The following is a 25,812-nucleotide window of genomic DNA, read 5'->3' on the forward strand; positions in this document are numbered from 1 at the left end:
GGTTCAAGATTTCACAGGCAGGATTCGCTCAGAAATAAAGGAGCAGCAACACAGATGTGGCATTCCGCCATTTGTTACTCCATCGGGGGGCTGTATCGGCGCCTAAACGCAGTGACCAACATAGTCTGGAAAGAAACATGTAGCCAAGATTCAAGTATAGGGAGATGTTATTTAAATATATTACTGGTGTGTGTGAGTGTGTGTGTGTGTGTGTGGGTGGGTGGGTGGTGACAATAACATATTTTTCACCAGAGGAAGAGACTTATCAAAGAAAGGGAGTCACTTGTCATTTTCATGGATGTCTAATCCTGCACTCCCTTCCAGAATGTCCAATATTGTGAAATTATGTGGACCAAGTATGAGGCCGTTCTCGGTCTATTGTATTATCCATTTAAATACGGGGAATGAATTGGATGTAGCCCATGCATCCTCCGTCCTAAGGTTATCTGAGTAACCAACTCAGCTGAATTCCTGCTCTTCCTCCGGATTCCTGTCCCAGCTGCACCGTCCCCATCTGGGTAGACGTAACACCTTTCTCCTAGGTGCTCAGGCCAAAACCTCAGAAGCCAACCTGGACTCTCTCTCTCTCAAGCTGACACCTAATCTGTTGGGACATCCTGTTGGCTTTACCTCAAAGACACACCCAGCATCTGACCTCTGGCCACCAGCTCCCCACTGCCCACCTCACTCGGAGCCACCAGGCCTCTCCCCTGGACCACGGCAGCCTCTCCCCGCTTCCTTGCTTCTTCTGCCCACGCCTCCAGCACCCACTCTATGCACAGCCCCTACTCAGCACACAGACAGGCACCTTTATACGGAGGCTTGCTGTCCATATCACTGTTGTGCTTACACCTGCAGGGCTCCACCCCCGGGAGTGAAAGCCCAGGTCCTTGCTGTGCCCATCCCCTCCCCCTACCTGCAGTGTGTTTCCTGTGGCTGCCGTAACAGAGCTACAGACTTGGCAGCTTCAAACAGCACATGGTTATTCTTTTCCAGTTCTGGAGGTCAGAAGCCTGAAATGGGTCCCACTGAGCTAAAATCAGGGTGTCAGTAGGATTGAGTGCTTTCCGAGGTTCTAAGGGAGAATCCGTTTCTTACCTTTTCCAGCATCCAGATGTGCCCACACTCCTGAGCTTGTGGTCCCTTCCTGAACCTTCCAAGTCAGTAGCATCAGGTGGGCCTTTCTCCAATGGCGTCTCTCTGACACTTCCCTTCTGCCTCTGTCTCTCTGTGTACAGACCCTTGCGGGTGCCCTGGGCCTTCCCAGCCACTTCAGAATAATCCTGTCTTAAATCAGCTGGTGGGCACCTTTAATTCCATCTGCAACCCTGATTCTTCGTTGGCATGTAAGGTGACATATTACAGCTCCCAGAGATTAGGACGTGGACATCTTTGGGGTCCTCCTGACCCCCCCCTCATTCTGCTCTACTCACTGTCTTCGTCTTGTTAAATACTTATTATTCACCGTTTCTTGGCTATTATTCCAAGAATGTAAACTCCACAAGGGCAGGCACCTTTGTTCATTCTCAGCTCTAGAATAAAATGTAGCACATAGTAGGTGTGCAGTAAACGTGCATCGACTGAGCGAAGGAAGGATAACTTCCGTCTCTGAGCGCTCGCCACGCACGAAGCCCAGCGATGGCGGCCCTAAGTACGTGGCTGGGATACTCTCAAGCCCCCTTCCCCGGAGACACCGTCACCTTTCCCGCAGATGAGGCAAGAGCCTCTGTGAATCTGGCCTCTTTCTTGTGCCCCAGGCTGGGCAGCTCAGCCTGGGGACAGAGCTGCAACGTTAGACAGGCCTTGGTTTGAAATTGGGTCTCTCCGCATCTAATGTAAGGATACCTATTCGAGCCTCAGTATCTTTAGCTGTAAAATGGGAGCAACACTTCACAGCAGGGCACACAGTTGGGCCTTGCACACACTGCCTCCCTACCGTGGGGCATTTGCTTTCCTGTCTGATGAAAGCCCAGCTTGCTGGCGTCTCAGTCTCCTGCCCCTGCTCCTGTACCCACTTCTCACCTGAAAGCCGCCTTATTCCTCCTTCCACACCCCACACCTCCCTTCCACCCACCCTCTCCCCAATCTTTCCTCACACCTCCGCCCTTCCTGCTCCAGGCAGGTGAGTGTTAAGGACACACCTATGGGCTCCTCTCCTGTGCCCCTACCCCAGGCTCTGCCCAGGCGACCTTCTCAGTCGCCTGTCCCTTAGAGACTCTAGGCCCCTTAGGTCCGGGGCCGGGGGGGGGCTTTGGGGCCCTGGTGACGGCGGCACGACATCAAGAAGGACTCACACACAGGTGGCTCGGAGGTTTCAGCCCGGCCTTCAGGTTGTGAGTGGGCGACGACACTGCAGACCTGCTTCTGTACGAGACTTCGGGAACACTGCTGCCCCTTTGGGCCTTGATGGAACTGCCAGCGGTCGGCGGTGTTGCCATTCTCTCGGAGCTGAACATGCTCAGGAAGTCTGGGTACTTCAGCCTGCCCTTGGCATTGACCGGCATCTCGCTCCACAGTCTGTCAAACTGGCAAAGAAGCAGAAGTGAGCGTTTAAGAGGGTGAACGTAAGAGCCCAACGGAGTCTCCCGCGGCGCCCCGGAGACGCAGGCAGGAGCTGGGGAAGGCCAGCGCTCACAGCGGAGGTCCGAGACCCACGTCTATTAAAAAAAAAAAAAATTGAAAAGGGGGGAACCCCACTTGGTCTGTGCCTGATGGAAGCCTCTGAAAGACGAACAGGATTATTCATTCAAGAGGATTCATTCGTTCAAGAGGATTACTCATGGCTTCCGCAGGACATTTTTTAATTGAATTGTGCCCTTAGTGAGTAGTTGAAGCCATTAAATGTTGTGATGAGTCACGGAGCCCGAGCTGTGTGTATATAAGGACACTGTGGGGGGAAACGCAAATCAAAGCCCGGTCCACCATGGTCCTGGGGAAGGCCGGCCAGCCTCATTTCTCTTCCTTGCGGGTACCTGAGTTCTGCCACGCTCCCTGCTGTGCTCACAGCTGTAGTACGTGGCCCACAGAGGGCCAGAGCTGCCTCCCCACCAGCTGGAAAAGGGAAACCAGAGTGCAGCATGTGGCTTTGGGTTGGTTCCAGGCCGTGTCTGGACCATATGAGCACAGATACCGAGCAGAGTGACCCCAGCATCCTACCTGAGCCACTTTTGATGACTGAGGGCTTTCGGGGAACTAAGAAGAGGGGTAGCTTAATTCTGAGTTGGTTTTTAGGGCCTTTCAGAACTGGTAGGGCCCCAGATTTCAGCACATGCCAAGGGGAGCGGTGTCCCCTCCTTCCTGTGGGCCTTGGCCTTGGCCAGCACTTCTGGCCTCCGGGTTTCTCAAAGGCAGTGATGAGAGACCCTGCTGGCTCTGTCTGAAATTCTGGAAATGAAGCACTGAGGGGTGGGGAAGAGACAGGGAATGTTCCAGGCCCTGAGAAGGGAAACAGGTTTAGTCTGGGACAATATTCTTGATTAATGGGTTTTATACTTTTTATTTCAAAAGAATAGTAGATTTTCAGGAAGTTACAAGGATGGCTCCAAGAGGCGCCGTGTGGAAATGAGAGACCTTGAGAAAGTGGTTCACCACGTGGTCTTGGAGAGAATTCACCATCACCAAGGGCAGTGACCACCTCCAACTGTCTCCCTTCAGGAAGGTTCTCCCAACCCCCCAGGACAGATGACTGGCATGCTTCTCTACCTTCTCCCCTTGTGCTGAAGCCACCCATGCAAGAGACATTGCCCTTCCTGGTCCTGAAGCTCTCTGAAGGTCATCCGAGACTCATCTTCGAACGTTGAACTTCTCACAAAAGGACTAGCCCATAGCAGGTGCTCTGGAAATGTTTGCTCAACTGCGGAAAGTCCTACAAAACTCACAGAAGACTGACCAGACAATGGTAAGATCCTTTAAAAATGAGGGGGACAGATAGCACAAAGCCATATTGTGATCCCAGTCCTCACGCAGGGCTTTCAGGAAACACAGTGAGATGTGGCTGAATAAGAGGAAGTGGGCTGTGGAGGGCTCTCCTGCATGCTGCGTCAGCAACACGAAGAGGAAGGAGGAGGAAGGTCATGTTATCAAGGGTGAATGCAAAGGAGGGTGTGAATGCTTGAGGATGCGGTGAGTACCTGGAGCATGGAAGCGAGGGTATTTATGGAACCACAAGGACAATAATGGTGGCTCCTGGTCTGGCAGGAGGAGCAGGGAGGAACCAACTCCTAATTAAATCTGTGGTACAAGTGAACGTCAAGGCAGGACCACGGAAATCCTCTCTGCACCATGAAGGGCAGAATGAACGCTGCCAGGACGATGTGGAATTGGATACGTGGGAAGTGGAAGCCCACACGTCGCCCCTCAATCTTGATTGGTCGGCACACCCAAGAACACCAACGGAGGCGAAGGATGTGGCATAGGACAAGGCTGCTGGGGGCTGCGGGGACTGGAGAGGCATCAAGAGGACCGGACATGGGCACCATGAGAGCGCGTTCTGAAATTACAGGCCTGGGAGCCGGGCGTGAAACCCAGGCAAAATTCTGAGTCAGTTTCCATGTCACGGCAGCAGATCGTGCCCTTCCTGAAGTGTCCCCTTCAAATGTGCAGTAGCAACTGCCTTCTGAACACTGAAAAACACGTGACTTCAGGGTCCACTGCTGTGATGGGGAAACTGCCAGAGAGAGCCCCTCCCATCCCCACAACAAGAGAAAGTCAAATATTTACCGAATCAGAATGTGTAAGGCCCATCAGAGGGGGAGGCTCCAGGGACCCCAGGGGACCGAATGTCATGGAGCCCTAAATCTCCAGGAGAACCAGACACCCCAGCCCTCACGCCTGGCAGAGCTCAGGAGGAAATCGGCTACAGTGTTAACAGATCCGTCCAGGGCAAGTGTGGGCTGGCACGAGGGGCTGGACTGGCCGGGAGGCCCAGACACAGGTCACGCTCACGCTCACATGCTCTCCTCTACGCACCCCTGTCACAGCTCCGGAGACAATGCGCACGACGACGGCATAGACGGCACAGACAGACTCGCGTCTCCAGAGCCTCGGCTCCGGGGAACTGAAAGCGTAAAGCCGCTGGGGGAGGCGGAGCAAAACCCACTCCAGACCGGGACCCCCGGGGGAGGGAAGGAAGAAGCAAACCCGTCTGCCTTCAGGAGGGGTAGGAAGTCCCTCCCACCCCCCCCCACCCCCGGCCCAGCCACGGATCCATGGCTCCTGGGGGAAGGATGTCAGCAAAAGGCCTGGAGGAGGGGGGGCAACCCCAGATTCTGCATCTGTACAGAGAGCAAAGGTCAGAGGTCAGTGACACCAGGGTGGGTGGGGGGCGGGGGAGGATTGGGAACTCTCTTGCCGGAGACCTACCACAGAGACAAGATTGGGTCTGACTGCCACGGAAGGGGTATCAGGGGTGGGAACGTGGCAGAGGTGCCAGCTCTGGGGCCCACACACAGTGGAGGCCGTCTCCTGCTGGAGGAGTCTGATGCCTGTGCACTGCGCACCCTCAGGGTAACAACAGCAACAACAAACTCAAACAAAGTTCAAGGACAATGAAGCCCAGAGAGGCTGAGTAACTTGTCCAAAGTCACACAGCTGGACAAGTGCAGAAGCAGCATTGAAACCCAGGTCTGCCTGTCTGAAGGGCTGTTTGTTATTTGCCTGCGTGTTTCTCATCTCCTAGAGGCATCTGTTAAAGAAACACCATGTCTGAAATGTTCAGGATGTTGAATAGTTCCTTTCCCTAACAGCCGCAAATAGAGCCAAGTCCCCATGCAGTCGCCAGGACAGATCTCAATTGCCTGACCAGGAGAGGCTCTCTCTGGGGGTCCCTATCTTCTTAAGTCATATCCAAGTGGACCCAGCTCCTATGGCCTTTTATTAGACATTTTCTGCTGAGTCACAAAGACCCATCAGTTTCTAACTCCACCTGCTCCGAAAGTTGCTCTCCTTTGCTGAAAGGTTACTTACACCAGAAGGTTTCAAAAGATGTGGCACTTCCCCTGCTTTCAGAGCTCTGTAAGTCAAGAAAGCTGACGTCTCAGCTTCATGATGTTTCTTTTGTTGTTGTTGTTGTTGTTGTTGTTGTTTTATGAGCTAGTTTTTATACAGCAAATAAACCAAGACAGGAGATCTCTACTAGGATGCTGGTTAACCTGGATGGAAGGGTCCCAGCATCTTCAGGGAGCCCTAGCCCTTCTGAATAATGGCAAGCGAGGTCCAGACAATTTAGGGCTGCCAAATTACTTCTCTGTCTCCCCATACAGAGACGGTACCATCCACCCAAGAAGGTCCTGGTACATGACTCATGCAAGGAGAAAACGTGCATCTCTATGGCTTTGGCTTCCTGTTCGCCAGCCTGTATCCAGAAGCATCCTTCCCAAATAGAGCACAATTTTTGCTAATCGTTCCCCAACTTAAACCATGGTACTTGCGCCAGACTTTGATGCCTCGATGATGCAGTCTATATTTGAGATGTGTCTGCATATTTTTAGAGACAGCATTTAAAAATAAGTGCTTGATTTTGCTGGAGAGGTGGGGGGCTGGATGTGCTGGGGATGGTGGAAGCTTTCTTAGTGGACAATTCAAATCCAATTCTGTCACACACGCCGGATATGCCAGCATGTCATTAATTTACATCGATAATTAGAGTAAAATTTTGCTCATTTAGATGAAATGAAAAATCTTTATTAGCAAAACCTTTGTTAGTTGGCCCCATAGAATAATAAAGGCAACTGGATTAATTTTAAAGATTTCTATCCATTTATGGTAATGGAGAGAAGTATTTGCAAATAGCGATCTCGCTCAGCTTTGATGATCTCTGGGACTGTACGGTTGGTGGGGGAAGCACTTCCATTTGTTAACAAAAATGATCATAACGCTTTAAAAAAGTGGGATTTTAGGAAAGTGAAATCCGATGTTCATATTACTCAATATGAATGAATTCCTTCCGGGGGTGGCGAGTTCAGAAGCCTGAGTGGGGAGGGGGTTGGCTGTATGAATCCTGAAGCCCCAAGAAAATGAGGCCTCATTGTGGGGTGACCCAACCTGGGAACCGAGAGTGACCTTTCCACCCAGGAACCCGGGCTGAGCCAAAGCAGAGTCAGAGGAAGCACGGGGGTGGGGTTGCTTCTGGAAGTATTTTGGATTTCAGTTTCCACCTGAGCTATTCTCTCGGATGAGGGTGGCAGCTTGTTCGACCAGTGGAGAGTGCTCGGAGCAGTGCATTGTCTGCTGGGGAGGGAATTCTGCTTCCGTGCTTGGATCCCTGGTGCTCTGTGTCATCCCAGCTGTTTGGCCACTGGCCCGTGGCGTGGGAGAATGTGGACACCAAAGCCACGACACCATCCATTCACAAGGACTTGCTGAGCACCTGCTCTATGCTGGGCTCTTTTTTGGTGTTTGGGCCCCAGTGAGGAACGAGCCCTGGGCGCTGCTGACATGTAGGGATATTACGGACTGATGTCAGCAAGCAAGGCAGACCCTCAGGATGCCGTCCTGTTGGGAGGCGCTCTTGGCCTTGGAAGGTCGTCCCGGAGAGCAGAGAAGCCAATGCAACAGGTTGTCAGAGCTAAAAAGAGCACCATTCAGTTTTTGAGGAGGAAACTGCTGAGAATCTCTTCTGTGATGGGCAGGAGGCCCTCAGAGACGGTGGTCTGTGTCCAGCCGGTGGGGTGGACATGTCACCAGCATGGTCACAGTGGTACCCCCAGAGCTTCTGGAAACACTGACAATGGAACCAGGGGGAGGGCGGGGAGAGGGAACAGGGGTTGGTAGGAGGCCCAGAGCAACCCCCAGGCTCTACGCTGCCCCGTTCGGGTGTGGGAGTCTTTGGGTGACACAGGCCCAGTGATTATCCAGAGAAGGAAGAGGGAGCATGGTCGCTGGAGCCCAGTTTAATTTGATTTTAAGAATTTGATTTTATATGTGCCCTGACTGAAAAGGTGCAATTCATGCTTGTTACACAAACAGAAGGCTCCTGTGAGTCTTCAGCAAGATTGAAAACAAAACAATAACACCACCACCACCCAAAACCTTCCAGCATTTTCAAGATAGAGAATAGCCCTAAACTCTGGCCGGATGTGCTCATACACCACCACGTAGGACAAGGAACCAAATGCATTTCTTACTTGCTCATCTGTCAGAATCTGGACGTGGCGGGAGCAAATGGCCCTAAATTCATCCCTGGAGGCGGTGTTCGTTTTCATGGTGTCGAAGTTCTCGAACTCCTGAGCAATGGCGCGGTAGTGGGAGCCCACCGCCTTGTGCAGCCGAGCCAGCAGCTCCTGGTTTGCCGTTTCCTTGGGAAACGTACACGGCGGGCCTTTGGGCATTTTCTCAGCCCACTCAGCAGCAGTCTGGGGGAAAAAAAAAGGAAGATTGATCCTTATAATAAACAATAAGTCATCTCGTGGCTCCGGGCCCACCGCTCAAGGCAGGTCCGAGGGGAGCCCCGGCTCTGTGAGGAAAAGTGCCACCCAGAGGCAGGTCTCAGAGAGGATCCAAACAGAGGTTCAGACTTGGCTGAAAGGGAAGCCCAGGCTCCCTGGCCTTGGAGAGGGAGCCACAAGTCAGGGCCACCGTGCAGGGGGAGGTCATGTGGAGACGGCCCTGGGGAGGTCAGGCCTTTGTTCTCCTGCATCCACTCATTTGCTCTGTCCTTTGGTTCACTTCACAAAGCCACAGCGAGCGTCCGCTCTGAGTTAAGGGAGTAAATGCGGATCCAGACCGCTCGTATTTCTGGACATCAGCGCAGAGAGTTTACACTCCCAGTGGTTAGAACTGGAAAGGCAGCTTCTGCGGGCCCTTACTACGACGTGATGCTGCAGCACCACTGCTGGCTACGGGTTCCCTTAAGCCTAAAACTTGGAGGCCCACAGGGCTTTCAGCAGAATCTGTGGGCTTGGAGGCTGAGCAGGGCTGTGGAGCAGGTTTGTTGAGCCCCAGGCGTTCCAAACCTCTCCTGGGCAGTCGGGAGGCCGAATGTCAGGGCCTCCTGGCGCTGTCCATGGTGCCTGGGCGTCTGGAGATGGGGTGAGCCATGGCCTGGGCTCAGGGCTGCTTTCTGGAGGGAGGAGGAACAGGCTATGGGGAAATAGGGGGTGGGGAGAGAAGGAGCTTCCTACTGGATGTATGGGCTATGCGCTGGTAAGAGGGCCGGGCAAGGTGAGCAGAGAGGAGCCTGGGGAGGACCGCAGACCACGTTCTACGTGTGCTGATGACCATTATGGTGGACAGGCAGGACAGCAGGAATAGCAGGCGAGGAAGTTACTTCGTGATCACCAATGGATGCTAAGACCCAACATCACTCTGTGTTCAGCCTGGGGCCAGTCAGGAGGACAGACTGAGCTTGCGATGAAGCCAGACTTGGGCAACTGGGGCTTAAAGGGCAGCGGTGTTCTGAGCCTTCCATGAGGGGACAGGGGTCGGCGGAGTGGACAGGGAAACCGCCCTAACATCCACCTGCTTGCTGCAAGCAGAAAAAGGACCCCCAAACCAGACCTGCATTTGCTGCCTCAGCGGTTCAGCTCCTGAAATTTGAGGAAGGGGTGAGGCTGTGGGATGGGAGGGGGCACTGGGCTCTGTGAGAATGCATGGGTGACAGTGCATGACAGCTGTCTCCTGACGAGGCTGAATTCTGAAATCTGCCAAATTTCCTCCATCAAAACCTGTCGTGACTGTTAGCTGTAACAGCTCTCGTGATGCGTAGCACTGTGCTAAGACCTTCACAAGATTTTCATGTTTAATCCCCCCAACTAGTATTAAAACTGGGTTGTGTCTCGTGAAAAAATGTTCAACATCACTTGTCATCAGGGAACTACAAATCAAAATCCCAGTGAGACACCACCTCACACCAGTCGCAATGGCTAAAATGAACAAGTCAGGAAACGACAGGTGTTGGTGAGGATGCAGAGAAAGGGGAACCCTCCTACACTGTTGGTGGGAATGCAAGATGGTGCAGCCACTCTGGAAAACAGTATGGAGGTTCCTCAAAAAATTGAAAATAGAGCTACCCTATGACCCAACAATCGCACTATTGGGTATTTACCCCAAAGATACAAATGTAGTGATCCGCAGGGGCACATGTGCCCCAATGTTCATAGCAGCAGTGTCCACAATAGGCAAACCGTAGAAGGAGATGAGACATCCATCGACAGATGAATGGATAAAGATGTGGTCCATATACACAAACGACTATTACTCAGCCGTCAGAAAGGATTGAATATTTACCATTTACATTAGTGTGGATGGAAGTGGAGGGGATTATGCTGAATGAAATAGTCTCAGAGAAAGACAATTCTCACGTGGTTTCACTCATGTGGAACGTAAGAAACAGCACAGAGGACCACGGGGGAAGGGAGGGGAAACTGATTGGGAAGGAATCAGAGCAGGAGACAAAGCACGAGAGATTCTTAACTCTGGGAAACAAACTGAGGGTTTGCTGGGGGTGGGGTGGGGGGGGGATGGGGTACCTGGGGGATGGGCAGTACGGAGGGCACGTGATGTGATGAGCACCGGGCGCTACACACGACTGATAAATTATTGAACACTACATCTGAAACTAATGATGTACTACATGCTGGCTAATTGAATTTAAATGAAAAGAAAACTTGGTCATGTCTCATTTTCAGCAATTCCACAGCAATATATGTATTCTGTGTTACCCTCCTTCATGACAGAGCGTAATGTTACTTTATGAAGCTGCATCAAACACAGAATGATTCTGAAAATACCCTCAAAAACATGACCCCACACTCGGACCCCAGCCTGTGTCACCTTCAACCACTGAAAGGTAAACAGCTGCTTTTAAAGACATCCACTTGGAGCCATTCAAAGCAAGTGAATGCTTTTCTTTTTCCCATTCTAGAAAACGAGACTGACCTTACTGGTGGATGTGATACATTTCCAGACAGTTACAGCTCACCTCCCATAGCTAAGCACAGGGCTGTTTCCCTAAACACTCCACGGGGTGTTGGTATTCAGAGTGCAAAGGAACCTCCTCCAGGAGGAGAGTTGTGCTCGAAGCCCGACCTGACACTTGGCGCTCCTTTGTGCCCTGAGAAGGATGGGCCCCCAGCTGGGAAGAACACAGGAGGACAAGTCTAGCCCGGGATGGCGGGTGTCCTGGGTCTGAGGCTAGACTCTGCCTCTAACACAGTGTGGCCCCATGCGAGCCCTGAGCCCCCTTTCCCTCTTGTTTCCTCATCGATCCAGATGGAGTAAGGAAGGGCTGACATGAGATGGTTTATGTGAGTGCTCTTTGGAAGTTTTAACACAAAAAACAAAATGGAAATCCTCTCATTCTACCAATAGATGTAGAAGAATTCTCACTTAGTAGATTATGCAACCTGGGTTAATATGGTTTCAATTCCAGAGGACACTGGATCTTTTTTTTTTTTTTTTTTTTTTGGAAACTGGATCATTTTTAAGCAAAAGAGACATTACTAAATTTAACTTGTGTATTAGAAAGGCCTGAATAGACAAGTAACCATAAAAGAAACTGAAAACGCTATTAAAAGATCTATCATCTATTATTAAAAAGGTGCCAAACCTAGCTGATTTTAAGGGCAAACTGTATCTCACTTTTAAGCTATAAATAATTTTTACAGTAGTCAAATAATTCTAGAACACAGAAAGGAATATACGGTGTCCCAACTCATTATATATATTTCCCTAACACCAACATATTATAAACACTTGAAACAAAAAATATAAGCTCACCTAGTTTACAAGCACTAACATGAAGACATTAAAACATTTTTAAAAAGACCATTAGGAATACTTAGCCCCATTATTTTTAAATCACAAATCAACTAGGGTTTATCCCAACTATAAGAATCCTCCAAGAATTAGCAGACCTTTCAATTCCTTATATGAGGTCACAGATCGACAGATGGCAAAAGGCATTTAACAAAATCCAGCAACTAATCCTGTTAGAAACAGTGTAGCCATTTCTGCACCACACAGAGATAAAATGAAGATCCTGTGTGTAATACTCTCTCCCTAATTGAGAGTATTAGCCAGACATCGTCTTCAAACATAGTAAATGAGTAACATATTAAAGCACTGAAGTCCAAAACAAGATAGGCACGCTAGACTGTCAGTTCTACTATTCATATTTTTAGAGGCTCTGGCTTTCGAAATAAGACAAGAAGATGAAATAAACCGAATGAATGTTGACAACGAGATTCACTGTTATTTGTGGATGTGATGGTACAACAAGAAAATCTCCAGACAGTGAGGAAAGGGGCTGGAATAAAGCCAAAAATATGAAACAGCAATACCATTTTGGGGGCAATAATGATAACTCGTTAGAAATTGTATCATGAAACCGACCCACATTTACATTGGTAACAAGCTCTTGAATGCTCTGGGCTAAGTTTCATATGAAAGCACAAGACCCACACAGAGACGGCTGTGCACATTCTATGGAGGGGCTGTCAGAGCAGGTTGGAGTACAAATGGACGTGTACTGTGATCCCAGATAGGAAGATGCCATTTCAAAAGATCTCAAATTATAAATAAAGTTAATAAAATCTTAATAAAAATCTCAGTGGATATTTGGGAGAATCATCACACATATAGACACTAAAGTTGATAGGGACAATAAATATAGGAGAATTGCCACGAAATTCTTGGGAAAGGCTAGCAATGAAGTTTTTGACCTGCCCGATAGTGACACTATGAACTGGATACAATCAGAAGAGTGTAGCTTGGTCTAGAAACATGCAAGGACATCAGTGGCCACCTGCTTAGATTGTTAGTGGATGAGAAATAGGCCTCTAACTGTGGCCGAGCCATGATACCACTAAAGACGTATTGAACGGTGTGGTTGACTCCAAGACAGCTTTGGCTCAGAGTGACCTTGTAAGCAAGAAAGAACATCCAAGTTTCAGAAAGGAAAATTTTTTCTTCTCTCCTGACCCATCCACTTTAAACCACGGTCCTCCTGGGTTTCCACCTTGGCCAAGGGAGACAGTCCTTCCAGTACCTTGGGAAATACACAAGGTGAGCTCATGGAACTATAATCATTACAGAATTATTTACAAAATTAACAAGATTTTACAAAATTGGCAACAGTTTGGATGCCTGATAGTAGGGAAACAGTTAAATATGATATGTTATTTCTTTTTTAAAGATTTTATGTATGTACTTGAGAGACAGCGTGCAAGGACCATTTGGGGGAGGAGCAGAGGGAGAGGGAGGAAGAATCGCGAGCAGATGCCTTGCTGAGCGAGGAGCCCAATGTGGGACTTGGTCTCATGACCCTGAGATCATGATCTGAGCCGAAATCAAGAGTCAGGCATTTAACAGACTGAGCCACCCATGTGCCCCAAGATTTGATAGTTCTATAGGATGGATTACAGTGTAGTTATATAGAATCTTTCAAGGAATAATTTAATAATATAATAAAATTTTTGTGATGTACTAAGTGGAAAAGGATCCAAAAAACGGTCCAAATGATTGTGATACACACATGTGTGCACATACACGCAAGTATTAATGCTTGTTCTCTGGGTGGAGAGAGAAGGGCAGCAAAGTCAGGAGGGTCACTGGAGCTCCCAAGCTGGGAGGGTCAGGGGTCCTGAGCTCCGGGGCTTGGGACAGTCTGGTGAGTGATGCTGAGGACAGCCTGGTAGGGAATCCTGCTCAGTGGGACAGCCTGGGCCGCGAGTCGGACCCCTGCTATTATCTAACTCCCAGAGCCCCGAGGGGCGGGGGGCACCTGTGCTGGGCACACATGACACGTGCGCTGCCCTTGCAGAGAATGAATGCTCAGTGCACAGCCATGAGTACTGTCCTGAGTCTTTCACGAACACTCGTGGGATGTCTGGTATGTGCCAGGCGCTCGTCTTAATACTGGGGAGGCAGAGGTACGAAGTAATCCTTAATAAGGTCTCTACCCAGGGGGAGTCTCTGGAAGGAAGAGAGAGACCAGGGCCAAGCTCACCTGAGAGCAGATTCTAAGCAGGTTGCGTGCTCTCAGAAGGGGACACCATGCCATGGACACAACGGGTCTCCCCGAGGAGAGGACAACTGAGCTGGGAGGCCAAGGAAGTGCCGGTGTAAGTCAGCTGAAAACCCAGAGCCTGAGGCCATACTCAAGGCCATGTTCAAGGCCTCCGGCCTGCCAAGTCAGCTCTTCCCACGGGCCCTGAGCTGCAGCCCGAGGTGGCCGCATCCTCTCCCAGGTCAGGAGGGTGGGAGGCCAGGGGTCACACACACACACGGGCACTTGCCAATGAGAAAAGAGGTGACACAATTTCCTGTTCAGGCACACCAGAGTGCGGGTAACCGAATCTTCTCACGAAGGGGGTTTTGCTGCCAGTTAGAAATCGTCTTTGGCCTCCTGCAAAAGTAATTACTGTGTTTTCACTGCAGAAAACTTAGAAACGACAAAAACGCTACAAAGAATAAACAGAGATCGCAGCTCTTGCTGCTCCCTGAGCCACCACAGCCATCCCCTCGGTGACCTGAGCCCTGCGGACAGGCTGCTCCCACTTCACACCACGCCGCCCAGAGCACTCCCCGCCTCCCTGGCCTGGCAAGGGCAGAGCCTCCTGGTTCTTCCATCGGGGCACACAGGGGCGGAATCTGTCAGGTGCCCCCGTTCTGGTTCTCATCCTGCTTTTGAACAAAGCCGCTCAGCCACCGCCAGCCTCGCTCCAAGTGACTAAAGACGCCAGCGAAGAACAGATGGCTCTTGGTCTGGCGCTTTTGTGTCCCTGGCACTTCTCACGTGATCATTATATCTGAATGGGGGGAAATGGTGCTTTTTCTATAACTAGAAGGAATGTTTCTCCTAATCAGAAAGGACACCACTATCTTCCGATGTAAATGTCACTTTCCGCTACTAACTAGGCTTTCCATAAAAGGCACCTTCGGGATCGGAATGACAGCGGGGACGTGGAGAACCACGTCGTGCACCCACCTTCGTCCACACCATTGTCTGGAACGGGGGCCTTGGGGCCTGCACGCTCTCATCTAACACCTGTATACACACTGGGCTGTCCTGGGTACTTAAAACAAACACACAAAAAGAAGTGGAATCTTATACACCATAGGTCTGACCCGGCTGGAGAATTTCTGTTTTGAAGGAATTTTCTCTCATCTACTCAAGGGCATCCATGGAGCCTGGTTTTACCAAAACAACTGTCCCTCCTGATGTTGCAGGGAAACGCGGACCACCCCGGCCAAGAAGAAAATTCCTCGTCCCCTTTGTGATTTTATAATGTTGGCAAAATATGTAAAAGAAACCATGTCCCAATATGGGAAGTATATAATCATCACAGAGCCTATGGGTAGCACAGAGTGCTCTTCAGCTTCAAACGTGTCCATAGATCTCATTTAGTAAAAAGCAAGTCCGAGTTTAGTAAAAAGCAAGCAATGTACACTTGTGGTTCTAAGTCCTGCCGTTGCAAGGAATCACCCAAGAGGCTGCTCTTTGTGGGTAGGGGTCAGAGGGAGGTGGTCTGGGTGGAGGTCAGAGGGAGGCGGCCTGGGTGGGGTGTGGTCAGATGGAGGCAGCTTGGGTGGGGGGTGGTTAGAGGGAGGAGGTCTAGGGTAGGGAGTGGTCAGACAGTGGCGAGCACGGGCCTGTGCGGAACTCATCTGGAGCACGTGCCTTCCGCCCAGCTCCAGGGCTCCTCTCCCTCTTGCGCCCGAGGTCTTTGACGCTGTCTGTGGCTCTGACTGGGGTTTCTCCCAGCGCACGCAGCTTGAGAGCCAGGGAGAGCCCTGCAGGCCCAGTGCTGGGATCCCCATACCATGTCCCATCATCCCTGGTCAGGCCAGACCTGCCATCTCTGGTGCCTCACACCAGCACAAGAAGAAGGGGTCCACCTGCCTGGCTCAGGCTGGACCACAGCTCGAGGCAGTGGCCCCATTAATCCAGGTTCACCACACTAGAGGGAGCGCAGGGCACGGGGGCCACACTGGTCAGGCCTAGGGCGTTGGGCCTGGAGGGCGAGGACAGTCTCCCATCAACTGAGGGCTTTGGGGTTAGCCGGAGCCAAATGGGAGTTGAGCTCGGCCTTTTTCTTGTGACCTTGAGCAGGACAAAACACCCGTCTCTGCCTCATTTTCCTCCCAGGGATAAAGCAGGGATAAAAAAAACCATCTCAAAAGATGGGCCTGCGATTTCAACAAAACAACACGTGCATGCTTGGCCCCACACCTGGCACATGTGGGCAGCCATTCTTGCTGCTTCTGCTCCTGGGGGCTGTGATTCCAGACATTTCTGCCTGAGTCTGACAGACCCGGGTTTGCATTCCGGCTCCTGGTTAATACTGTTTCTACCGTGCGGCATCACGGAGGCATTCTGGTTAAGCCACCTGCCAGGGAGGTGGAAGCCAGGTCTGAGATCCACGAGCCTGGGCAGGAGCCCAGCGACACTGTGGGCACTCCACAGAGTCCTGATCTCCTGACCAGCTGCCCCAGGCTCCAATTCAGCACGGCTGAGCCACAGCCCTGGGGCTGGTGCCTTCAAGCAAGTTGCTTCGTTTCTCTGGGTGTAGGTCCTCCATCTGTAAAGCAGTGATAGCCACAGCAGTGCAAGAGAACTGCCCTGTAAGAATCGTCCAGAAGGCAGGCATAATCAGGGACCACACCATCCATTTCAGGAAGGCACCGTACCGACCTGTTTGAGACAAAGGTGGTGGGGGAAGCTCCAAGTGAGAAGCTCGCAGACCTAACCCACATCTGACCAAACCAAGGGGAGCGAGGGAGGGAGGAGGCCCCGAGGAGAGGGTTATACTGGCCACAAGAGCCAGCTGCAGGCAGGGTGTGCTCCGGAAGGATTCACTGAACCTGGGAGGTTGTTAGCTCACATGCCATCGTACTCTTCTTCCAACAGCTGGAAAAGGGAATGATTCCAGAAAAGAGGCTTCTAGCATCCTGTCAAGTTCTGTTCAGCCACGATCATGGCTGACTTATGAAATCAATTTGCCACTGAGTCATATCCCAAACAACTTTTCTAGATAACGGGAAGAGAGAACACAATAGGGAAGAGGCGGATTGAAGTGTCAAATAATCCAGTCGGGTAGGAAACGGAGGTACATGTCCATTGTTTTCTGTGGAATACTGCATTCAAGGCCTGATCGCTTCCATTCGCCCTGTGACCATATCCTTTGCCGTGTGACTCTGGGGTTCCTCGGACTGAAGAAGCTGGGAATATGGCTTTGGATTCAGCTGTGTGACTTGCTTTGGGCAAGGAAAGGTTAGCAAGTGTAACAGGAACAAAGAATATAAAAAGTTCTTGCATGAGGGGGCAAACCCTCCTGTGTGTGGCGGCGGGGTGGGGCCTTGAGAACAGGACCTGGGCACAGCTCTGGTTTGAGCAGGAGGTGAGAACACAGCAGAGATGTCCCAGTCAGGTCCCCTGAGCTGGGCCACCCTGGATCAGCCGCCGTACAGATGCAAAAATGGAATATGTGCTCATTGTCATGGAGGTTTTGCGGTTGTTTGTTACCTGGCGTAACTGACTAATACAGTTCTGAATGTCTAGTTAGCAAGAGAGAAAAAGGGGTGAGCTCGAAGTACAGAGAAAAGAAGGAAGCTGTTTGGTGCCGATGGTTTTCTGGCTGTTGGTGTTCACTGACGGTGGGCATTTTGCTTGGGAACTTTGTGACCCTCCTCGTGTGGGTGGCCAAGGTGGCAGTCATGTGGCCGGGAGGGAAAGGCCAGCCAGCATGGTCTGGCGAGTCCATTTCAGCTGTCAGATTAGAAACACATAGGTATATTCATGTAACTATTATGAAGGTTAAAATTAGTTAATCAGATCACATGATTCTTCTACTAAGTTTTGTTCTGAATACTTGGGGAAAAATTATATACTTTTTCTATCATTCCTTACAGGAGAAAAAAGAAATCCTAAAACTTCACACAGAGTAAGAACACAGCAGGTAGCAAAACTCCTAATTAGAAATACTCAGTAAAGAGCTCCTCCACTTCCTTTTCAAGAACATGATAATTACTTCTAAGAATTGAAAAATTGCTTCATTTGATCAAATATTTTGATTAGCAAAGAAATTAATTGTACTGTATCTCCATTTGTATTTACAGTGAATAAATGAATGTTAAAAATAACAACAGCAGCAAAACTGCCTGTCAAAAAACCAAAAACCAAAAAGGATAGGACATAAAAAATCCAGACAAAAATAAAGGAGAAGCTCTGTGTGCCAGCGCAAGGGTACAGACCCTCACCACCCGATCGAGAGCCCCCCCCGCACATCCTCCGACAGTGCATTCGTGTCTATTAGGGGGTCCCAAGAACTGTGCCATGAGCGGATTGGTGCCGATAGCCCAGTGCGCTGTTTGCAGAAGTCGGGGAGTGATGCTAGAATTCCAGGCAGAATCCAGGTTTCCCGGGGGCGTGACCACGGTCTGGACCTGAGGTCTCTCCGTGCAAGAATTCTTTCTGGGCAATGCACAAGGGTCCGTCCAAAGATCCTTCCCATGGAAAGGTACAATCAAGATGAGCTCTTAGTCTGCAGAGCTGGGCTTTGAGAGGTCAGGACGCAGCTGAAGTTGGTCCCCAGGCTACTCTCCTGCAAACTGACGATAGCGCTTAAGACGGACTGATGGCAAAGCTATGCTCTTCCCACCTTATCCCGACTCCAGTCCCCTACTCCATGTGTGAGAATCCAAGCCCCTACCCATAATAGGGAGGTGACGACTCATACATGTGATGAGGGTCTACCTACTGTGTATCAGGCACTGACTCAGACCCCAGGAACAGAGCAGGGGATGGCAGACAGGTCTCCCGCCCTGGAGGAGCAGAAGCTTTTGGAGACGGCTGAGGAAGCAAGCAGTGGGGAGGGCTGCCCTGGGCCTGCCTCCCGGGGCCCTCCCTCAACTGGCCTCATTCCCACCCAAGCCATGCAGTCATGCCCACAGGGAGAGGTTTTCCCCTCCTGGGTCCCCGCACACAGGGTCCCCGCACACAGGGTCCCCACGCCCAGGAAACCCCATCTCCCGACACCCAGACTTGGCGCGAGCTCATCAAAACTGCCTGCACTCCTCTTGGCCCTGATGATGCAGAACAATTCTCCTCTTCCTCTGGTTCCAAGCTCACTTCCATCACACAGCTCACGAAGGATCTGTCCGGATGCTTTTGCAAATGCCCAATTCACAAACCCTTCGGTAGCGTGAAATTGCCATAAAACGCGGAGAAATAAAGCAAACATTTGAGCCACCCCTTCGACCCTTTAATGATTCAATAAACTCATGGCTGAAGTCATTTATGAAACTATTAAAATAAATTCTTCCACTCAAATAAATTCCACACCATATAATCACATCATTACTAAACATTAAACATCAAACACACGCTCACTGAAGTAAGAGAGGATCAAAAAAATAAATAAAGAACTCAAACATTTCGGGTTTGCTCTGTTTGGGACAATACAAAGCTCTTTCTGCACTGACACACTTAATCCAAGTAACAGCCCCACGGAGCAGACGTGAGGATGGCTCCCAGCCACCACGTAGGCCTCCGAGAGCGCCGGCCTGCTGGGGCTGGACCTCTGTTTGCTCAACCACAAAATATGGATTATGTAGAACCCACACCTTCAAAGGCTGTTAGGAGGTTGGCCGAGTTAATGTACGTAGGGGTTTAGAGCAGCGCCTGGCTCCAGTGTGTGCACCATCAAGGGGGGTGGGAGGAGGGGCTGGGGGTATGTGGGACTTGCTCCTTCATCTTAATCTCTCAGAATAGACCATCCAAATTCAGGCCTCATTAAAAGGCAAGAGATGGAACATTCTGGATTGCATGCCAGTGGTCACAGACATTTCTGCCGGAGTAGGAGGTACTCCCAGGGAGCTGTATGTCTGTACGGCCTGCCCAGCCCACCTCCCCCAACCCTGGGGTGGGCCCAGCACCTGGCACACATTCTTATCCACATTTCTTGAACGTGGCAAGTTAAGATTCTTTCAATGGAATGGGGCATCTAAAGCCAGAACATGGAGAGCTCACATACAAGTTAGACACCTAGGCATAGGACAATAGCCAAGATATGAGCACCATCTGTATTTTGGATTTTCTCTGCAAGACATATTTGGGACAATGACTTACTGGGTGGACTCCAGGCTTCCTGTTATGGTCATGACCTTGTAAAATCAATGTTCAACTCGGGTCTTAATTGATGCCAAAACAGCAATTAAATTAGTCTGTCGTGACTCTGGAGGGACAAATAGACTCTGGAGGGGCCTGCCTGCACTGGCCGGGCCACAGTCCATTTACTTGGAACATCTAGGTAGCGTCCCCCTGGGACTGGGCATCAGGAAAGGAGGCCAACTCAGATTGGAGAGGACATGCTTGTGGAAGTGCTTTTGAGAACACCAGGCCGAGGGACAGACCCAGGCTGGAGCATCGGAGGAGCTGGGACAGGGAGGTGGACCACACCCAGCCCTGCCCCCCAGGAGCCCAGGATGTTTGGGTTTGAGAAAAATCAATTCACTCAAATTCATAGTAACTACTTTACTAGAAATTCAGAATTGTGATTTCTTCCAAACCTCACTGACTGGACACGATCACTTTATGGTCTGCCTGAAACAGTTGTTTGAAAAGGGGTCCCTCAGATGGAGAAGGAGGGGCAATGTGACCCCCCCCACCGCCCACCAGGTGGAAGCCAGTCTGGCATGGCCCCCTTCACATTTCTGCCAGTGGCATCAGAAACCAGGCCATGCTCCCTTTGGGGGCCATGCCTGTCCTGCTTCCAGCGGTGTCCTACCTGGCAGCTGCTAGGACAGAAGGCACCCAGCCCCTGGTTCCCCCAAGGAGCCTCCAGACTCAGGTGCTGCCCAGGATGTGTCAGGGGAGGAACTGTAATAGATGCAGATCTGGGAGTTTTTAACCTTGAAAGAGTGACTCTGCATATGCTAAATGGTAATCAAGCTTAGCAGGTTGTACACCTAATTCTTCATCTCCTGGGACAATGTTATTTTTGGTCTGTGGCTTTTATCACTACAGTTGACTTTAAGTGGGCTGTCTGTATTAGTGCAAATACCAGGTCAGCACTAGGACTGGTGCAGATGCCAATGTTCAGAAGAAAGAGGCACTTGCTTGTGCCAAGGTACCAGTGGTCTCCACCGGTAGGGGAGCCAGCCCAAAATCAAAGGCCCAGAGAGGGGAGGTGGGTGGGTGTGGTCTGCCTGGTTCCTATGAGGTGCTACTGATATTCAAGGTTATGTGTGATAACATTCCTCTTCCTTCAGCTGAGGCACGGTGAGGCCAACAGGCCCTCCCTCTGGCCAATCACCAAGGCCACCCCCGGTGTTCAAATTGGCCTGAGCTGCTCCTTCACAACCTGCCATGCCTCTAAGACAACTAGTAAATGTTGGTTAGCAAGTGGAGAGCGAGTGAAATTTAGAGGAAACATTTAAAAATCCCTGAAATAATATCGAGAGGACTTAGCCTTTCTTGCCATCAGGAGCAGGAGTAAGTAACAGAAATAATAATCTTTTTTTTTTTTTTTAAAGATTTTATTTATTTATTTGACAGAGATCACAAGTAGGGAGAGAGGCAGGCAGAGAGAGAGGAGGAAGCAGGCTCCCTGCTGAGCAGAGAGCCCGATGCGGGGCTCGATCCCAGGACCCTGGGATCATGACCTGAGCCGAAGGCAGAGGCTTTAACCCACTGAGCCACCCAGGCGCCCCCAGAAATAATAATCTTAATAATTTACCTAACTCATCCCTAACAATCTTAGAGCTCTTTCCTGAAAAGGGAATGCCCCCATTTTTTATCCACTCATTAAAAATACATGGACACCATTATATTTACAATAAAAAGGAAGATGAATCGAAGTAACACTGTTGGGAACTGATATAAATACAACATTCATGAAAGAGGACAAACATTCTGATGTGCTTTACGGTTCCTTCTGCAGTTAAAAACTACAGTCTTAAATTCTCCCCCGGAAACACCCGTCTTCTGATTATTTAACATCTCACTGCATGACTTTAAGGACCATATATTATAAACACAAAGTAAGGGAAGAGCTCATTGGCTCTCTGTGCACTACGATGTGACAAAATAATTACTCTGCCTTAAATAAGTATGCGTTTTGTTAAAAAAATTCCATTATTTCCATGGTAATAAAGTAGAGAGATTTTGTATGGGTTTCTAGTATGTCTTTTAAAAATTCTATTTCTGCTCTGAGTGGTATTTTTATATTCACGGAAGATACTGAAAGTGCACTTTCAGACTTAAAAGAAATGTTAAGCAGGAACGATTCTCAAAAATCAAGGTGATCCGCTCTATTTTGCACACAGCATTTTGAATGTAAACTGTTTTTCCCAGAAATGAAAAAGAGGTGTTTGCTGAGGAGGGAAATTCAGGTAATGTTTTCACCTGGTTTGGGGGCGTCTTGTGGGAAAGGTACGAACGCTGTCACTCAGAAACTGTCCTTTGTCTTCTTTTTCGCTAAGCCACTGGGTAGGATTTTGGTTTCCATGCTCCGTTCCCCGCCTTTGATGCCGCCCAGGTTTGTGTTGCTCATCTGGCAGGAGCGAGGAGACACCTTGCTGACGGGTCCCCTTTCTTGCCCAGCTCGCCAGCCTCTGAGCCCACAGGAAATCCCAAGCGTGGCTCTCAAAGCCAAGTGTGGGGCATGAGAATGGTGTGGCACCCCGGGGCCCGAGCTTGGTCCAGGGGTGTTGACCGGCCCTGGCCCCAGGCCCCTGACCTGTACTCTGAGCCTTGCTTCTTTGAAGCAGCCGCAGGAGCAAGGAGGGGACCCCGCGCCGCATCCCAGGCTTCGCAGTGAAGGCAGCATCTGTTCTGAGACGTGCTCACGTGATTTTCACATGTCATGTGTGACAGGCATATGAGACGGGAGATCAATACAAGTTTTGGAGGACAGATTGAGCAGGGTATCCGACAGAAGAAACGGATTGTGAGTAGGTGTAAAATTGTCATCTCTACTCTCTGCCTACTTTCAATCTACTCCAGGCCTTACGGAACGTGTTAACTACAATTCCAGTTGTTCCTTTTCCAAGAACGGATTGGGTTTGGGGAGGGATTATTCACAGTGAACCCGCTTTGCAGGGAGTGGTGCCGGCTGTCTTAATCACATTTTGGTGATCTCCTCTTAATTACTTGCCTCCTGTGTGTCCCCTAGAGGGAAAGGGTGACTGGTCCCATATTTAACGCGCTTGGGGGGGGGGGGTGGGATGCATCAACTATCACCATTTTGTTACTTCTTTCCCTTCTATTAAAAACACCAGCCCAGAATTAAACTTCAGAAATCATCGCAATAAAGACGGGCTCGACTCCGCTGCACTCTCTTGCCCGTTCTAGCCACTTCAACCAAGCTGACTCTCGTCCTTGCTCAGAAGTCTCAGCGATCTCAAAGGGACTGAACTCTGGAGCCATGAACACAGGTCAGGGGTGGGGGTCTGCCCCTGCCATGCCTCCCCAGTCATCCACAGAGAGACAGGAAGAAGGCAAACCCCCATGTGGCCTGTCCTGACTCCAGTGGCCCCTGGGTGCCCCACATTGTGGCCCCACACCCTGTGCCTCCATGCCTTCAGCTTAAAAGCCCGTGATGCCTGTCCTCCGGGCCAGCATACCTATAGCCAAGTAGAAGCTTCTTCATCAAGCCAGGAGGAGCAGGAGGAGAGCCAGAAGGTGGCTCCGGCGGTGCCATGAATGTCCCCGGTCCCAGCCCCTTCCGGCCCAGTGTGCTCACTGCTGTACCTAAGCATCTTTCCTCTTATCACTCACGTTGCAATTAATCCGAAAACCTCACCCCAAGAAAAGTGCTTCCAGGGGTGAAGGAGACCCTGTGAAGGAAGTCAGGAGGTGCGAGGGAAGCAGGCGGGCGACATTGGAAGCTCTGCCCTCCGTCGGGTAGTTCTAGAGCAGGCAGAGGTGCTCACGATGACCCTTGAGGGTGGATGGCATGACCATGCTGAGGCCGGAGCGCTGCCTCCTCGGCTGGCGGGCGGGCTGGCCCCTGGCCTCTGGGCTGCGGTGAGGACCCCAGGCGGTCAGGCACTAAGCCACTAGAAGGGTTTGGCTCCTACATGGAAGGGCTCACCAGAGGCATGCCAGCCGTGTGAGAAGGCCGAACACTGGAGGCACCTGCAGCGCCAGCGCCAGGAGACTGGCCCCATCCGTGAGCACGACGTTGTCCCAGTACGACCCCCTCCTCCCTCTTTCCTCCCTCTAGAAGACACAAAGCTGGGGCCGTTCCCGACTCTCATTCCCTCGCGTAGTGGATCAGTAAAGCCCATCTGTCCACTTTCCAGATGTATCTAGAATGGAGCCACGCCAGCAGGAGCTGCCTCCCTGCTCTGGCCCCTGCCCCCACGGTCCCTTCTCCATATGGCTGCTACGGTGACTCTTCTAACGTGTAAGTCAGGTCTGACGCTCCTCCAAGCCCTTGCTTCTGTCTGTTACTCAGAGTCAAAGGCAATACAATCTTTACCATGTCCCCAAGCGACAAGGTCGCCTGCCCCAGCCCGCCCTGATGGCATTTCCTTCTCTCAGGCCCAGGGCAGCCACACCTCGAGCTGATGGGACACCCTCCTGCTGAGGCCTTGGACTAGCTGTGCCCCCTGACACCATCCCCTAGAGGTCACCTGCTCCCTCTCTCACCGCCTCTGGCTCTTGGTCCAGCCTTTCCAGATATGCCCTCCTTCTGTCCTGGCTTTATTTCTCTCGGCAGCATGTACTGGCATCTGACATAGGATACGCTTCTCATCTCTTGCCCCCTGCACACACACCCCCCCCCCCGCCCCAGAATGCAAGCGCCTGGAAGGCAGGGCCCATGTCAGTTCGGTTCCCTGCTGACCCAGCACCAGGTCAGTGCTGGCCCACGGGAAACGCTATTGGATGGAGTGGGCGAATCCACACGTGGGATGGCACACATCAAAGGCAATCCGCGTTCTAGAGAAAAATCAATGAAGAGGAAGATGCCAGGTTCAGCACCGGAAGTGAAGAGCAGGACAGACCCTGCGGTGGTCGGGGGGGTCCTGGAGGGGAGGCAGGGTGAGAGAGCGAGACCTCGCCCCTCCTACCCACAGTCTGCGAACAACGCCCAGGCTTGTCTAGGAAATCGAAGGGTGACCAGGAGCTAAGAGGAAGCAGCCACTCTGGAAAATAGCATGGAGGCTCCTCCAAAAGTTCAACATAGAGCTACCCTACAGCCCAGCAAAGGCACTACTAGAAACTAGATACCTACCCCGAAGATACAAAGGTAGTGATCTGAAGGGGCACCTGCACCCCAGTGTTTAGAGCAGCAGTGTCCACAGTAGCCAGACTGTGGGAAGAGCCAGACTGTGGGAAGAGTCCACCGACAGATGAAGGGGTACAGAAGATGTCGTGTATGTATGTATACAATGGAGTACCACCTCTCAGCCATCAGAAAGGATGAAATCTTGCCATTGGCAACGATGTGGATGGAACTAGAGGGCATCACGCTAAGCGAAATAAGTTAATTGAAGAAAAGCAATCATCACATGATCTCACTCATATGTGGAATTTAAGAAATAAAACAGAGGATCCTACAGGGAGGGAGGGAAAAAATAAAATAAGACAAAATCAGAGAGGGAGACAAACCACAAGAGACTCAATCATAGGAAACAAACTGAGGGCTGCTGGAGGGGAGCGGGGTGGGGGACGGGGTAACTGGGGGGCGGGCATTGAGGAGGGCACGTGACGTCAGGAGCACTGAGTGTTGTATATAATCGATGAATCACTAACCTCTACCTCCGAAACTAATAATACACTATATGTTAATTAATTGAATTTAAGTAAAAATGTTTTTAAAAAGAAAGTATACGACGGTAACAAGTTACAGTGGCCACTCTCCG

The 25,812-nt window shown here is 50.7% G+C and overlaps 1 protein-coding gene across 7 annotated transcripts in view; it reads right to left on the minus strand.

The window, feature by feature from the left end:
• The window catches only part of EFCAB6 (EF-hand calcium binding domain 6), a 219,775-nt gene that overhangs the window by 8,462 nt on the left and 185,501 nt on the right, over positions 1 to 25,812 (minus strand). For 6 of the 7 annotated variants that reach the window (XM_059187204.1, XM_059187201.1, XM_059187202.1 and 3 more), the window contains 2 exons: positions 8,124 to 8,351; positions 2,295 to 2,525 (listed from right to left, as the gene is read on the minus strand). In XM_059187204.1, coding sequence (XP_059043187.1) covers positions 2,295 to 2,525; positions 8,124 to 8,351 — 459 coding nt within the window. Of the gene's footprint in view, positions 1 to 2,294; positions 2,526 to 6,199; positions 7,721 to 8,123; positions 8,352 to 25,812 lie in introns of those variants that run through there. The other variant, XM_059187203.1, reaches the window with a different exon arrangement.

This window comes from Mustela lutreola, chromosome 8, assembly GCF_030435805.1.
Source record: "Mustela lutreola isolate mMusLut2 chromosome 8, mMusLut2.pri, whole genome shotgun sequence".
NCBI lineage: Eukaryota > Metazoa > Chordata > Mammalia > Carnivora > Mustelidae > Mustela > Mustela lutreola.